Raw genomic sequence first — 16,911 nt, 5'->3', positions numbered from 1 at the left:
TTTGCAAGTCTGTATGTCTTAGTATGTTTCTTAAATTCCTTCTACCCATTGTATGGAATGTCACTGCACCTTCTGAATTTTTTAAAACGCCATTTACTTTAATAATATGCTGTCAAGTCAATTCTGATTTACAGCAACCCTTTTCAGAGTTTTCCAGGTAGATGTTTTTTCCAGATAGTTATTTACTTTAGATACATAATTTTTTTAAAGAAATTGTTGGCCTTCCAGGACACCAATTACATGCATATCCAGTGTGACATATCTGAAAATGAGGAAAAAAATCTGGAAAGCTGTCTAACAAGTCACTCAATAACATTTGGAAACAGATAGCACTCTCCAATGACTAAAGGGAACCAGTGAACGGGTATCTTGCTTAGTCTGAAATGCCAAGATGCTCAGAGTGAGAAAGGAAAGGATGATGAAGACACTTGCTGTGTTTGATTGCTTCAGAAAATTTGACAAGTCATGATAACTGACAGGAATATTTCCACTGTACATTGTAAAAGACTTGCAGCCACCTATGCAGAGACACATCTAACCCACACAGGCTCCAGTGAGTTCAAAGGGTCTGACTTCAATGTATGTGCTCACAGAACAGGAGTCAATCCTCCAAAACACTACTGTTAGATTTAGGTGGACTGAAATATAATATTTATAGTTCTCTGTTAGACTGAGAAAAACACTGAGCAGATCACCGAGACCAAAATTCTGTTTGACTCAGTCAAACAATCTGCCAACAGAAACACTGCTGGGTCAGTGCTGCCTAGGTGGAGATCACACAGAACCTGTACTGACAATAACAGGGGGCACCCCTTTGCGCAAAGCTCACGGCTGCTGTTGCACAAGTGGAAAAACGGAAAAAGATTTTGCCCAAAGGGCTTGAAACCTTCAGAGATCCATGGGACATGCATGCTGGATCTCAAAGGACCATACAGTGGTGACCCGCATAGCGACGATAATCCATGCAGCAAAAATCGCTGCAAAGCGATTTCGTCGCTATGTGAAAATAGAAAGCCCATAGGAATGCATTAAAACCCGTTTAATGTGTTCCTATGGGCTTAAAACTCACCTTTAAGCGGAAATCCTCCATACGGTGGTCATTTTCACTGCCCGGTAAGCGAGGAATCGGCGCGAAAACACAGCAGGCGGCTGTTTTTTTAACCCGGCGGACATTTTGGAACCGCCGATCAGCTGTTGGAAAATCATCGCTATGCGATAATCGGTAAGCGAAACAGCGAACCGATCATCGCATAGCAATTTTTTCCCATTTAAAACATCGCAATGCGATCGCTTTTGCAATCGCAAAATCTTCATCGCTATGCAGATTCGTCATTAAACGGGGCGCCCGTTAAGCGAGGCACCACTGTATCTGCTTTCATGACCTCAGTCCCCCATGTTTTGTTAAAAAACAAACAAAGAAACAATTTTTAAAATATAATTGGGAAAAAAAGATTTTAAACATTTTTAGGGGGTGGGGTGAATGGAACCCTCAGAACATGACAAAACTGCCAACTTGCAATTCACAAGGGGGATTTTAAAAGCCATTATTTTTCAAAACCATTGCACAAATTTGGGGGCTACGAGCGGAACATGTGTTGCCCTCCCATGCCATACTGTAACTGAGCTACATGATGCAAATATTCATTTAATTTTAGGACTGCAGAGCTAGGAGGCATCCTATGGATCATTGAGTCTAGCCCCCTGCCAAGAAGGAACAGTAAGGATTCGAATGCCCAACCTCAGCTTCCACAGCTGCATCCCTAAACCACTGAACTATCCAGCAGTTCATCATAATGTGTTTACTGCAATTTGAAGGGATGGTTACTATCTACACAGTCTATTTATTTATAAAATTTACTCGTATGAAACAAATCCCACTGCCATATCCAGCATTTCTGGGGTACATTCCATTAAGGATTATATCACTGCAAATCCAGTTTCGCAGCATAGCATGCATACATCAGGAAGCTGCAGCCAGCTCCCTGCAACATGAAGCATATCCTTCACTACACACTCTTTCATAAAGCAGAAATCTAAAACATTGTTAAAAGTGGCCTTTGTGTTTTCAAATACAACTATAGCTGATGCATGCATTACATGCATTTGTACAGCTTTAAGCTGAGGACCTGCCTCACTAACAGTGTAAACATAACTACTGTAAAGCAGGACATCATGAAAACATACACTGCACTGAACAAGTAAGCTTAAAACACAGGATATGGACAGACCAGGAGCAATGAGTAAATGAGTGTTCAGCAAGACTAACATAGTCCATTTTAAGGAGGTGCAAGCAGTTATTTCCCCTGAAATGGCTGGGTCTACATGTCAACTGAGCAGGGCGTGGGGCCTACAGGAGCTCAGGAACAGGCAGCTGAATGTACAAATAAGCTCAATGATTAATCAAGAGCACTACTACAGGCTAGACCAGGGGTCTCCAAACTTTTCACAGTGAGGGCCACATAATATATTGCCCATATTTTTGAGGGCTGAAGGAGCCTGTGCACATATGTGCTTGTGCACTCCCACCCGCCTGGGCCAGATAAAAAGGCAAGGCGGGCCGGATGAGGCTTGTACTTCGGAGACCCCTGGGCTAGACAAACAACCCATGTGATGCTAATACCTCACCCAAAATGCAGCCAATTGTAGCTTGCAGCTTTTGATGTAAAGAAGTCTAATTGTAAATTCTATACACTAGACAGAAACAAAATTTATCTCATCCTTACTCTGGAGAAGTGATAGTACAATATAACTCTGATCAGTACTGAACATGTATGTTCACCACTAAGTAATTTGGCCACAAAACACTAAGCATGAATTTTTAATACAGTAAAAGATATGTAAAAGTGACAGAAACATAAAATATTATAAGTATACCTGTCAATGGTTAGTCTTTAGTAGAGAGAGATATAGTATATCTGTGAGCGAGGAGCTACCCGTGTGCCGTCCTCCAGGACACCCATCGTTGAGGAAGACCACGGCTGCATAGAGGGGGTGTTAGTAGAAATAGAACAAGAGAAGGGAGAGAGGAAGGAGGCGTTAGAAGTCTGTTTAGCTGATGACAAGGGGGAGGAGCTGGATTTGATTGTCTGGGAGGAGGTGTTAAAAGAGGGGGAAAGCGCACACGTTTTCAGTGTAACGGATGAGGTAAGACTGGAGAAGAAAGACCAGGCGGTACAAACAGAAAAGGAGTGTGAGCAGGAGGATGTATTGGGGTTGATGAAGGAGTTCCCTAACCTCCGGACAGGAGGAGGTTTGCTACCGGACCCAGCGGGCATCGGAGTGGTGAGAGAGAACCTTGAACCTACTGTATGGACAGTGGCTGTTTATCCACGCAACCAGCGGGGGGGGGGGAGGAAGGTAATTCGTCCCAGTCCCTCTTTACTCCAGCAGCCGCGCAAGGGGGACTGGGCGAGGTAGCCCTGCGGTGGCACGATTTGTGAGGTGCGGAGCACACCGTTGAGATCCTTGACGGATCGAGAGCGGTTTGGAACAGCTCTGATGTGAGGAGTGATTTAGTAACTCCAGATGTGAGCGTCCGTAGCTGTAAGATTCTACCCGAGTTGAGTTTGATTGATCTTTTTGAAGCTGTTGAGTTAGATGTGTTAAAGAATAAAAGAGACTCTGTTAAAGTTTCAAACAAGCCTCCGTCTCTCTTTCCCGCACAAACTTGGGGATCGCCCATGACAGAAGAAGAACCCGATCACAATATCCCAAAGTAGTACACATGACAGTGAAATCTATCTCTCTCAAATTAGTTTTTAAAATAGATTTAAAGATGGTGGTGGGTAAAGAATTTTACTTTGCAATCCCTCAAGCCAGAAAATGGCTGAAGTCAAAGTTTATAGAACTGTGGACTATTTTAACATGACGGTTTAAAGTCACATGTGAATATAACCCATTCCTTTTAAGATGCTGCAAAATGTACTGGATATGAGAGACATGACTGGTAATTTTATATAATGAGAACTGAGGTGATGCCAGATTCTAAGCTGTGAGCAAGAATGTTTGTTGTATGATAACCTGTGGACCTGCTATAAACAAGAAGAGTATCATGTTAACATCCCATCTCCTAATTATAATGTTTACAGGTTTCTCAATACATGACTCTTGTGCATCATGCAGTTAGACTCCCATGCTGCAATTCTACAGAACTTTACTAACTACTAGATATAGTCATCAATTGCGTTAACAATAAATTATTGTACCAGCAGGGTACAACTGAAACTGACAGGTATCTGAAGGCCACACATTCCACATCCTTGAGCTATCTTTTGAAGAAAACATCCAATATGCTGCTGTAATCGTCCAAATACTTCTCTCCTTCTCCACCAGACATACTTGCCCAACTAGCAGCAACAGTTGCCCTATACTGAAAGAGATCTTTGATCCATTAAGCTGAGCATTTCTAACATAAACTGGAGAAAGCTCACTGGAACAGCAGAGTTTTCTAGACGTAGGTTCTTTCTAGCTCTGTGTGGAGATGTCAGAGACGGTACCTGGGGCACTTAATATGCACAGCATGTGCTTTGTCGCTGAGTTTAAAGGATCCTTTGGAAAAGCATCAATGGCCTTAGACAATGCATGCTTCATGTTGCAAGTTTTTCAAATAAAAATCCACCCTCTGTAAGCCTCAGGCTGAAAAGAAGCTTTTACACACAAAAGTACACAACCATACTTGCTGTGGGTCCGGAGCAGAAACATTTGTTAAAGATAAGGATTTATTTCCCATATGTTCTTCCTACGACTACAAAATCCTCCACCCTCCAGGCCTGTTCTGTTTTTTGTGCCTAGCATAGACACATAAAGAGAAGTGTTTGAAAAACACAACACTGATGAAAGCATGGGTGGAAGGAGGATTGAACAGAGTTTTAGTGTGCAGTCATAACACATTATGGACAGAAGTATACATGAGAAAAGAGAATCGTTACCAAGCTCTTTACATGTTGTAACATAAGACAAATCAGCTGAGTCTCCAACAACCAACTCAGGTACTGTATTTAATTTTCTATCTCTCACTTTATTAAAACTTTTTGGAGGTTATAAAGCTTCAGCAGAAATCAACCCTCTTTTCTTAAAAAAAAAAGACAGAAAGGGTGTTAATGCATGACATGTCACTATCCACAAGAACATCTAATGCAAAATAGCTTGTGAAGAGAAATTACAGAAACAACTAAGCCCCCAAACAGAAGGTCACTAGAATACCTTAAAGTGGCACTTTTGCAACCTGCAAGAAAAATGAATCTCCTCATGTAAACAAAACAGCCACTCAACATGTTATGAATTATTAACAATGTTTGGTGTCTGCATGCAATTTCTTTTAAAAGTAAGATAGCAATTTTGGTAATGCTTCAAAAAAGCCACAATACAGCAACACATCAATGGCTGATCTTTATCAGGAATGTGCTGTGCAGGTTTTTTAGACTTGCACTCCCAGAATTCTCCAGTAATTTCTCAGGCTGAATTCTGGGAGTTCCAGCCCACAGAACCAAATCTACAGACACCTATATTTCATTCGCCTGGATCATGGCCTTGACTTAGAGGTTACATGGCCGAGCTCTGTCTTACTTTCTGTTGTAAATGTATAACAAAGACGTTGCAGTACTTCCTAGGTACCCCATTTCTTTGAGAGGTGCCCTCTTTAGAGCCCAAAGAGCCATGAGATTATAGGAAGCACCATGGCGGCTTCCTTTGACATACATTTGCAACAGGAAGTAGGCCAGATCTTGGCCCTGCAGCCTCTGAGACCACTTCCTGCTGCCTGGGGAATTCTTGGAGAATTCTGGGAGTTGGCTGTTTAAAAATCCAAATGGCACATCCCTACTCCATACTACTTAGGTTTATCATCTTTCTCTCTCCAAATTCTAAAAAGATACACAAATTAATTGAATAATTTCTTATTTGGACTGGGAGTTCAAGAATAAAGGTGCATATCTGCAAAGAGTTCTTAGAGGATCTCATTAAGATGTTAAAATGCGTTAAAGAGTTAAAATATGGTTTTGCCCAAGCTCTGAGCAGGATAAAGTCCAGCTAAATTCACTCATTGTCTAGGCCAAGCCTAACCAACAGTTTGCTTCAGCTGACCTAAAAGACTGTATGAGGCGCAGTGCCAAACTACAGTATATTCACTCTTACAGCAATTTAAGTCACATTATTTGAATGCTTGATGGCTTTATCGAGATCTTACAAGATCAAGACTAAATAGGCAGGTTTTGGAAGAAAAGAATGGCATCAGCATGACTATAACTTTAGAACATCTCTAATTAAACCTATCTTAGGAGGCAAGCAGTATTCCATTTAGAGACTGTCAGTGTTACACACCCTGCCAAATTAACAAATGGCTCTCTCTACCCACTCCTCTCCACTGTCTGAAGCACATCCCTTCCCTTTCCTGTTGCACCAGGCAATTGCAAATTGAGAGGCTTCTGTAGGGTGCAGCTAAATTTACCACAGAGCAATGCAATCACCAAAGGTATCCTCCCCATGATAATTGCTTCAACCTCTTCTTTCCATTCAGTCGAGTACTTCCCTCCCCAAAGCATTCTTCCTTTTACAGACAAAATTTCCATTATTTGGGAAAGTAGTTCTCTGAAAACTTGCCTTCAGTTTGAGATTCTTTCTTCTGAGTAGTCAACCTCTGTAAAGTGGAAACAGCTCCATGGGAAGGCAGAGGAGACAAGCCCTTTCTCAATACCAGCAGTAGCCAAGTGTCACTATCCTGTACTGTACTTCTCTAAGTTCTCTCTAACCAGATCAGATGGTAGTAGCTTCACACAGCATACTGGGGACAGCTTGCTTACTGGGTCTGTGGGAAACTTTGGAAAAGATTTGTTCCTCTGGCACAATGTTTCTAAAGGAGCAGGCAGACTTCAGGCTCGCAAGATTCCACTTCAGTTTCTTACTAGGTCAGCCAACCAGATGCTCTAAGGGCCTCAACACAGATCAGGGCTTATTCAGAATCTGAATCCTAGGCATATATTAATAAGTCATATTTCTGTAATATATTAGAGGTATAAAACAGTGCTCTCTCTACAAACTAGCATTCCTATGACAGCCAAATCCACCTGACTTACAGCTACTGTCCTGGCAAGGCCCTGCTAACTAAGGTAATTTACAGCTGGATATATAGCTGAAGTAATATATAACCCATTCCTGCATTTACAAACCATTACCACTTTGTCTATTATCTGTATTCTCACCTGGTCATGGGGATAGGTATAAACACAGTGTTCACGTATTTGCACTCTTTGTCTGCAGAAGTGAGCTTTGATCTTTGAAAATTGTTAGTTTATATTAATGTAATTTTTTTTGCTAACAACCAGACCTTGTGCAAAAGAGGTACATACAGAATTCAATAACTCTTAATTCATAAATAACTTTTGAGTTCCGTTCCTGGATAGTACTCACAGTCCTTCCAAACAAAAATTAATTCCTGGTTCTCTGTAATTCATCCACCTTTCTTCATTCCCACAATATAATTTGAAAGGATGGGTGGATTTTGCTAAGAGCCAGAAACCCTGGCTTACATATTTGAAATTACCCAGAGGTCTACCAATAAATTCCAACCTACGTTTTGCCCATCACTTTTACACTCTGGCTGATAACTATCTAATATTTTGAGGTGGAGGTGGCAAGGGTCAAAAACTCGAGGCCTTCTGCATGAAAGACATAAGCTCTATCACTGAGTTATACCCAATCCTCAAAGAAAGAGACTACAAATGATATTCACAATGCACTGGTACTTAGCACTATCTACCTAGTTAAGTATGTCCAATATCAAATCCCTCTTAAACCCTGAGCAGTTCCAATACTATAACTGGTAATCTAACATCCACAGTCTCCTATAGCATAGGGAAGGCAGTTCATTTACACTTTACTTCTTTAAGAATGAACAGTGCACAAATTATAATACTGGGCCGTGTATGAATTCCTTGAAAGCTAACTCAGACGGCAGATGAGCACAAAGGTATATGGGATTCCATCTTTCAATCTCCACAAAAATTTAGCCTATCCTGAGATTTAGTTTTCTTATATTCAGACAGAAACAGACAAAAAGAAACACTGATATTTTTGCAGTGAGAAATACCAGTTATTATTACTACTAATACATCTGAGACAATATAAGTTAGTTTACAGCTACTTTTCTAACAGCACCTCCTTGAGACTATGTACTACTGAATTTGGTGGGGACTAAATCTGCCTTGCTAGGCATGCTGTTACTCCAATATAAGGGTTTGGATCCAATTAAAGCAAACAACAGTCCCAACCTTGGGTCCCCAGATGTGGTTGACTAAAACCCCCAGAAGCCTTTACCACTAGCTGTGCTGGCTGAGGTTTCTGGGAACTGTAGTCTAAGAACATCTGAGGATCTAAGGTTGGGAATCACTGAAGTCATCCCAGTAACAAAATGCTCTTTGACACAGTGAGGCTTCTACCAGCAGAATAGGGATGGAAGTGGTTTTTTTTTTTTTTTTTTTTTTTTTTGGCAATTCTCTCTCATTGCTGCAACTCTTATTCCCCACACCCACAAATATTACACAGATGGCTGAGAGGCTCTTGGGGAAAAGCCTGAAAGTTGACAGGAGGTAGGGTGAGGGCGGGCGCTCCAAAAAGTATAGAGGAGTTGCTTAAAAAGCTGCTGAGATGGAAAGGATTTCTCTCACTATGGCACTACCCAAAGCTTCTACTGAAGCAAAGAGGATGTCCTCTGCTGAGTGAAACCAGCTGGATATATGCTGATGCCTAGGATTCAGATTCAAGGTAACTGTGACTCTATGCTGTTTCCTCCCCTGACTCCAGGTAGACAGTCCTTGTGTGATGTATTCAATTCACTGCTTCTGGAATCTGGGTCAGCTCAAGGCACAGCTTGCCAGGGAAACAATCACTCTAACTACATCTGCACATGTGCCAAGACCAGACTTTACAAAACTTGAGTAAAGTAGTACCAAAAATATTCCAGAGTGAAAACAGGAGAAAGATGTAATTCAATAGCCTTTTAAAAGAAAATAGGATGAATAAAAATCAACGATTTTTAAAAATCAAATTGATTTAAATCATGATTTAAATTTCAATTATTTAAAATTTAAATGGTAAGAATCCATTTTTAATTTAAATGATTTAAATTAATTTGATCTAAATCAAATCTACCCTGTAAAAAAATCAAGCACTGATGTACAAGACTCTAAGACAACACTTTTCCTACAACGTTATGCACATGGGCATATATTCAGCTCATTAAGATGTCCAGCCAAGAACAGACAGCTAGGAAAGGATGTCATAGCTTTTTTTCTGCAACCTATGTTTGGGTGGGTTTGATGAGTGGGGTTGAACACGTTTATGAGCAATTTGTTCAGAAAGGCCAGACTAGACATAAACATGTTTGAATTTGCTTATGGATTCAAATGTAGGTTGCAAAGAAAATGTGAAGTCATAGAAATCCTCCCTTTACTAGATCACTATTATACTGTAGCTGCAACACTGATAACATAGGAATCATGTGCGTACATATTTGGCAGGATCTCCATGCCAAGTATAATGTGTTCATCAGCCTTTGCAATGTTCAGGACTGACTGTGGTCAGGGCTTCATGAAGTTTACTTTCCTTGACAATAGGCAACAGACATCAAATATATGTTGTATCTCTACTGCAATTTGGTACTGTTAAAAAAAAACACTATCTTTATTACTACTAGGTATAAATGCACACATTCTCAAGTTTTTGGGAACTTTTAAAAAAAACTGGGAGGGAGGAATTTGGGAACAGGGTTCTGAAGCCCCCAAAAATTTTGCTAGCTGTTTCAAGCAATGGAGATCTGTAATAAAATTCAGTCTGAAGATATCTGAACCCACATGTGGATTTTGATGCTATGCCAATAAAGGAACACATGAGTATTTTATAGTATTAGAGTCTGGCATAATGATTAACAGATATATTGCAAGAGCCTGGCTAAATCCATCTGGAATTATTAGTCACCAAGAGAAGGAGCCATTCATGGTAGGAAATAAAATAGTTAAAGGAAGAGCCCACATTAATATTCCTTGACAAGGGCAGCGGATGCCTTTATTAGATCATTAAAAACATCACAAATATCAGCTAGCTTTTGACTCTGCAAAAGTCTTAATCAAGCTGGCCATTACACGGCATGGTGCAGCGCAAAAGAAACACAGAAGTACCAAAATCCAGTCAAATCTGTAGGCCAATTTTTCTTATTTAAACCAAGTTCCAAACGGGGGGGCTGCACAATCAGGTCAGAGGTTTCAGACTTCACCTCTGGCCACGTGGATTAAAATGTCACTCCCAATCTTGTTAGAAAAAGAGTTGACAGTCTTTCTGCATCCATTCAGCTCTGTAGCGTCCAGAGTGATAAAGACTTATAGAGAGTTGAAAGCTAGCTTAAAGTAGGGCTTGGGTACATGGATTGGCTGGTGCAGACTAAATAAGGTTGACAGAAGGTCCAGTATGCCATTTGGTGCAATCCCTGCATCCAAATGCCATATAGATCTCAAGTGACCCTATTTGGTCCCGACCATCCTGCTGTCAATTTGCCAGTAACAGTGAAGTGGCTTAAGAAAAGAGGATAGTGGCAGTCTAAACACTTTCATGGCTCCATGGAGGGTCCAAGGAAGGGAAACAAACAAATGTATTAGGACAGCACAGATGTGCTGCATCAATTTTTTTTAAAAAAAGACAAATAGAAAACTTCCTCCTGAAAGCAGGAGAAGACAAGAAGGAGCAATGAGGCAGATATTTGTTTGTTTTTCTCTTAAAAGTAAGAACCTGGCCACAGTCATATCTTGTGCACCAACATAAATGTCACTGTGATTACCACATATCGTTCTTGACATTCCCACTTGAATCTGCTTCCTATTCTGGAAAGTTTGCCAACAATTGCTCTTTTAATATGACTGTTCATAGGTGAGTTGCAAACTGATGCCTAAAACGCTAATCCAGAAAACAATTCTATGCATATACTTCTATAAATTTCAGCATAACTATAAAACCCTCTAAGTGCACTACTTTAGAATCAAAGCATGCATTCAGATTTCCCTTACATTTTAACTTTCTGGAATTTATCAAGCTAAATAACAGTGGAGTGGCCTATTTTTTTCTTTTGTAAGACATTTCTGCTTCACATTTCTAATTTGTGCAACATACATCACCCTAAAGAAAATGTGTTTATTGTTCATTTCACATCCAAAAAATGTGTCTAGATTGTTACAAAAAGCATAAAAAATGAAGAGAGAATGTTACAACTTAAGAATAGCAAACAGAGGTTGCACCTTGCTACTACAATTCAAATCCAAAAATCTGGGAACCAAACACCACACATTTTGAAACTTAGATTCCCAGACAGTTTTTCATCACTTCTGGATGACCAAGTCAGTATTTAGAATTTTGACAGAATCAAAATTAATGGTAGCATACATCCCTGGTATAAACAAACCTGCAAGCAAAGATTAATCAACAGCTTTGCCTGTCACCTCTAAACAAGGCCCACTAAACTGGTGTTAAATTCCTCACATGCAGTTACACCAAGTTAATCTACTTGACAGCAACAAACTATGTAAATCTACTTATGTGGATGGGATAAACATTACACTCATCAAAATGTAACATGAAGTAAGTACTACGGCTACTTGGCAAATGTGACATCAGTGGGAAGGGGTAAAAAAAAGAACATTTCAAAAAACGAGTCAAAATCCATTCATCTTAAGCAACATCCACTCACTAAAAAAGTCTATTGAGCTACTTAATTATTCATTCTGTCTGAGTCATCACCAGCCCACCATTTAACAGAATTCCAATAGGAAGGAAAGCTCAGTGCCTACAAAGGCTGAAAAAAAATCTGATCAACCTTCTCTAGGTGCTCTATAGATTGTAACTGTGCAGAAAGAAAAAGCCAACCTTGTTTTCGCAAGTAAAGAAAATGTGTTTTATCCCATTTTTTCACACCTGTAATTCAAATACAAACCAAAATTTACTAAACTGCTCTGTGTCATACTATCATTCACAAGAGACCAAAACCACAGGATAAAAAAAACACTATTTTTATTCCCTATGAAAACATTTGTATTCTGCATTCATTTTTGCAACTACAGTTACAAAGGAACAGTTCCAATTTACAAAATCCAAACAGATTTTTCAGAAATGTTTCACAATAATGTATCTCTGGGAAAAGCCCTGAAATCCAGACACACGTCCAATGAAGTAGGATTTTGTCCCTAAAATGTCATTTTAACTTTTAAATATCATGTCCTGAAAAACACAGAGAATTTTAAGACTTTTAATACTATTTGCTTGGATAACTACTATTTAAATATGAATAAACAACTAGAAGAAGAATATGTGTGCATTTCCATTGCATTCAATGGTTAGGTACTGCCAACCTCACAACAGCCTCATAAGTAACTCTGAGCTCAAGGCGGGTACTTTAGCATGCTCCATTCTGTCCATGATGCAGGAAAATCCTGTTTAACAGATGACTTCAGAGATCAGTGTTTACTGCTCACAGTGACATGCTAGAGTACCGGAAAAGATGAGGCACCACCTATCTCTTTCTGACCTGGAAAAGAAAAGTGTTTGCTGCTGACTGACTCCTAGAAATAATACAGAATACAGAGGAGAGAAACAGAACAAAGTAGACCAGGTCTTTTTATTCAAAGGACAGGAAATGTGCATTCCTTTGTAACACAAGCAGGGGATTTTGCCAGAAAAAGGCTAGTGCGCTCAATGGAAGAGGCAGAGATATGCTTTCAAAGTTTGAAACTGGCAAGCAGCTTCTTTCCATTGGACAGGCTGTGTTTCTTTGGCTAGTTTCAGCCCATTACCCAGCCCTGCCAGCAATTAAGGCTGCAATCCTATACTCACTTCCCAGGGAATATACCTCACTGAATACAGCAGATTTCTGAACAAACATGAATATCGCTGCATCATATATATATTTATATTTTTAGAAAAACTACTACAAAAACAATTTGATAAATGTTGACATAGACTATCTGCTGTAGTTTGGAATGCTATAATATTGCACATGGCACATTTGTGTCTGTTCAGCTTCATTATAGGGGCTCATACCAAAACACTATGAATGTTCTCATACAGTATTTTTAAAAACTCAGTTTCAGAAGGAAAGAAAAATCCTACCTAAATCCTGTTACTTCATACAGGGGTTGCTTTAAAGGGGTTGTACAGGGCAAAAATGCTAGTACAGTATTTCCTCTTAATTTATATCACAATTTTTAAACCTAAATAATTCTGCTAAACAAACTTACACAAATACACCCATTTTGAAAAACAAAACACAGGTTATTCCAACTGCTAAATACTCTCGTACAATTTCAGTACAACTAACATGATTTTTCTATTAAGACCAGATTTTTTCTGTATTTTGCTACTAGTTTGGCCGAATCAGCTTCACTCAACTTTTTATCACAAATATTGATAAAAGACCTCAAACAAAACTAAGATCACAGAAAGCGACCAGGAACTACAAGTTTGCCCCAATTAAATCCAACAGGGGTTTATCCAGACTAAAATGCACTCCCGCATTCCATGGCCCCCTGGGTGGGGAAGTGTTGTACCAAAGAATGGCTTGATGCCAATAAAAGGAATCCTTGGTACCCAGGGTCTTAGGACTGCATAATGACCACACATTCATTCCCCCCCCTCTCCCTATTCAAAGAGAAGTCTGTTTGTTTTTCTGATTCAGTCAGCCCTTTTAGCTCTTTGAATTCAAGGAGTGCACTGTGAAAAGAAGAGCATCTTATCGGTGTGTTCCAGACCAGCAGGCCGACTCACATCCGCATGCAAAACATACAGCCCTTCCAGTAAAAGGCTCACTCTCTTTGCTTCTTTCCTCCCCACCCCGCCCCGCCTTTCATCACTAACACCCCATGGTGCTACCGACAAATCAATGAACACACAAAACTCTAGAAAAAAGTGCCCGAGCTTAATTAACTAGCATTTCAGGCTCCGAAACTCTGAAGTACTTGTTTGCCCACTATCTGCAGAACAGTCTAAGAACTGAATTAACCATACTGTATTATTCACAGAGCAGAATTCTTTCTAAGAATGGGAAGTGGGCCTCCCACTGGCTAAAACCAACAAATCAATTAATTCAAGATCCTAAAGTTAATACTTGCCAAAATATTACTTAGCCAAAATTAAGCCAGGACTCTGCATTTTCCAAAACGTTTTAGAGAAATACTAATATCCTCAATATTATTTTAAAAAAATAGTTTTAAAAGTTTGATCAATGTTCTGTGAAATTCCTAACACAAACCAATGCATTTGTATTCATATGCAGTGAATTTGAAGAAAAACACTAGTAAGTGTGTGACGTTATTAGATGTAATCTAACTGCAGCAAGTACTGTACACTTATTCTAGGACAGTATATCACTAAAGTCATCACAATTACTGAGTCACTCTGCAGTTATTGTGTATTTATTCAAATAAATAAGTAAGAAAACGTAACTACTTTCCCCCTCAGTTAAATTTCTTGCTGGTCATCTCTAAAACAAAAGATTCTGTCTACAGGAATACATGTGGATGTATCTACACACTGAATGTAACCTGTCAAAGAACAAACTGAGCATCAAATGAAAGTGAGCTGCTCTATACTGTGGAGTTCAGACGCCCTCACACCAACCACCATCTCCTTTTAAAGAACTGAACACAACAGCTCAACCTTTCTGGGAGCTTGGCCTACCAGAATGTGTCTGTGTTGGGTGCAATCAAAGGAATAAGACTAATAAGAGAACCATCCCATTTTCTCACAAGCTGAGACTGGGTGGAGAAAGCAAGGGGAAAGGAAAGCAACCACAATTTTAAGCAAATTACCCCTTAACGCGTTTTAACCACTCTTTCCAAGGATCAAGAAGGGCACGACTGCACACACTTTCAGCCAGTTTTACACGACCTTACTAAAAACAGGCGGCTGTCTTGTCCCAAAATAATTTTCACGTACGGATCATAAAACCCAGCGCCAATGCCATCTTTTCCCCCCACACACACAATAATGGGGCTGGTTTTGTTTTTGTTTTGTTTTGTTTTAATAGGGGAGAAGGGATCCATTCGCTCCTGGCCATTCTGGTTAGTAACGGAAACGGTCGGCCTTCCAGTTTCGATTTCAAAGCATGCCGTCGCCGTCACCCGTCATCCTTGCAGACACGAAGAGAAGGAGGGGGGGGGGGACCGACTTGTTGCTGGAGCTCCACGGAGCTTGGGCGAGGGCTCCCCTGGGCATGGGACAGAGACCACGGGGCTCCACCCCCCCCACCCCCGTCTCGGTCAAAGTGGAATCTCTTGCCTGGCCTAATGGAAGAAGCAATTGGGGGGAGAGGGGAAAGATGAAAGAGAGAGATTCTCTCTCTCCTTCTTCTTCAACCTCTTCTTTTTGGCTGCTTGTTTGGAAAAGGGGGCGACGCGCGCGACCCAACCGGCGAGGAGGAGCAGAAGAGAGCAAGAGGCAGCAAGGAGCCGCGCGACAGCCGGGCGCGCCGCCTGCCTGCGAAAGCCCCGGCGGGGAGGGTGCGAGCGTCGGGGAGCGGCTTCCCCTCGGCAGGACCTTCCCTCCGAGCCGCGACTTCTGCAACAGTCCCCACCCCTCTTCCTCTCCCGAAGACCTCCTCCCCCCCCCGGCTCTCTTCCCCCGTCCACCCCCGCGCACCATTTGCGAGCCGAAGCCAACCTCCCCCCCCTCCCCGCCTTCCTTCTCTCTCTCTCTCTCTCTCTCTCTCTTTCTCTCTTTACCTGCTTCCTATACGGAGTCCTCCCGCCGCCCGCAGAGTTACAGTTGCTGCTGCTGCTGCTGTTGGGGAAGATCATCGTCCAGCCGAAGCCCGCGCTTCCCTTCCGGGCGGGAAGCAACTTTCGGGGCAACTCGGCCGGCGCGCGAGGCACGGAGGCGACCCCTGGGAACAGCCTCTCCCTCCCCGGCGGCTGGAGCTGGGCTCCTCTTCGCCGTCTCCTCCTGTTGCCGCTGCCCAGCTCAACGCCAACGCCGCCGCCGCCTCCACCCCCCTCTCCCTGGGCTGACTCTCTCATGCAACGCGCCTGTCGTCGTCGTCCTCGTCCTCCTCCTCGCCACCGCCGCCGCCCTTCTTCTCTCCTTTCCCGGGGTCACCGGCGGCAAGAAAGTCCGACTGAGCCGACAGGACCAGCCGCACCGCCTGCCATATAAAAGTCACTTCATGGAGCTCGCGAAGATTGCGACCCGCCGTGGCGTCGTCGGCGCGGCTGGCACAGCAGCGGAGTCGCTCCCACCTCCTCCTGGCGGCCTCAACCACCGCCCAGAGAGAGAAAGAGAAACACACAGAGCGCGCAACCGAGAGGAGGAGGAGGAAGGGGGGGAGGCTGAGCAGAGAGGAACAGCCCAGGGTAGGCGCTGCACCGCCTCCCGCCGCCTCCAAGCTGCAGCGCCGACAGCAGCGCGTCTCGCGCCCTTGGCGCCGCTCGCCTCTGCCGCCGGGGCGCGCGCGGGCGCGCGGGGCTCTCTTCACCCCACCCCACCCCACCCCCCCAAAAAGTGCGCGGGGTTCTGCCTCGGCCGCTCCCGTGTCCCGGTCCCTCCCCACCCCCACCCCCGCCGCCGTCCCTCCGAATGGGTTGCTTCTGCCTCCTGCATACCGCGCATTCCTCGGGGCAGCCAGGCAGTCGGCGCGCTCTCGCTCTGCCTGCCTCTCCGGGGTTTTGTGTCTGTGTGCGCGGGTTGCGTATGCGTGCCAGGGGCAGGACGAGCAGCGCGGCATGTTTTTGCGGGCCGGCGAGCCGGGAGTTTTCTGACGAAGGCCGGGAAGGGAAAGGCGCGCCAGGACGGGGCGAGGGTGTATCGCCAGGAGAGACGCAGGGCGTCTCGGAGACAAAAGAAGCGGGGACTCCGCAGAAAGAGACTTGGCGCGCGTGGCGGGGGGGG

The 16,911-nt window shown here is 42.7% G+C and overlaps 1 protein-coding gene across 7 annotated transcripts in view; it reads right to left on the bottom strand.

Annotated features, from left to right (window-relative positions):
• The window catches only part of RBMS1 (RNA binding motif single stranded interacting protein 1), a 187,296-nt gene that overhangs the window by 110,081 nt on the left and 60,304 nt on the right, over positions 1–16,911 (bottom strand). For 2 of the 7 annotated variants that reach the window (XM_072982385.2, XM_072982389.2), the window contains exon 1: positions 15,750–16,295. The exons of 3 other annotated variants lie outside the window; for them this stretch is intronic. In XM_072982385.2, the coding sequence (XP_072838486.2) occupies positions 15,750–16,043 (294 nt within the window). In that variant the 5' untranslated portion in view covers positions 16,044–16,295. Of the gene's footprint in view, positions 1–15,749; positions 16,296–16,911 lie in introns of those variants that run through there. 2 more of the 7 variants (XM_072982401.2, XM_072982396.2) reach the window with 2 other exon arrangements.

The sequence above is a fragment of the Pogona vitticeps genome, chromosome 1, assembly GCF_051106095.1.
Source record: "Pogona vitticeps strain Pit_001003342236 chromosome 1, PviZW2.1, whole genome shotgun sequence".
NCBI classification, from domain to species: Eukaryota; Metazoa; Chordata; class Lepidosauria; order Squamata; family Agamidae; genus Pogona; species Pogona vitticeps.
This window is presented reverse-complemented; position numbering and strand designations above follow the sequence as displayed.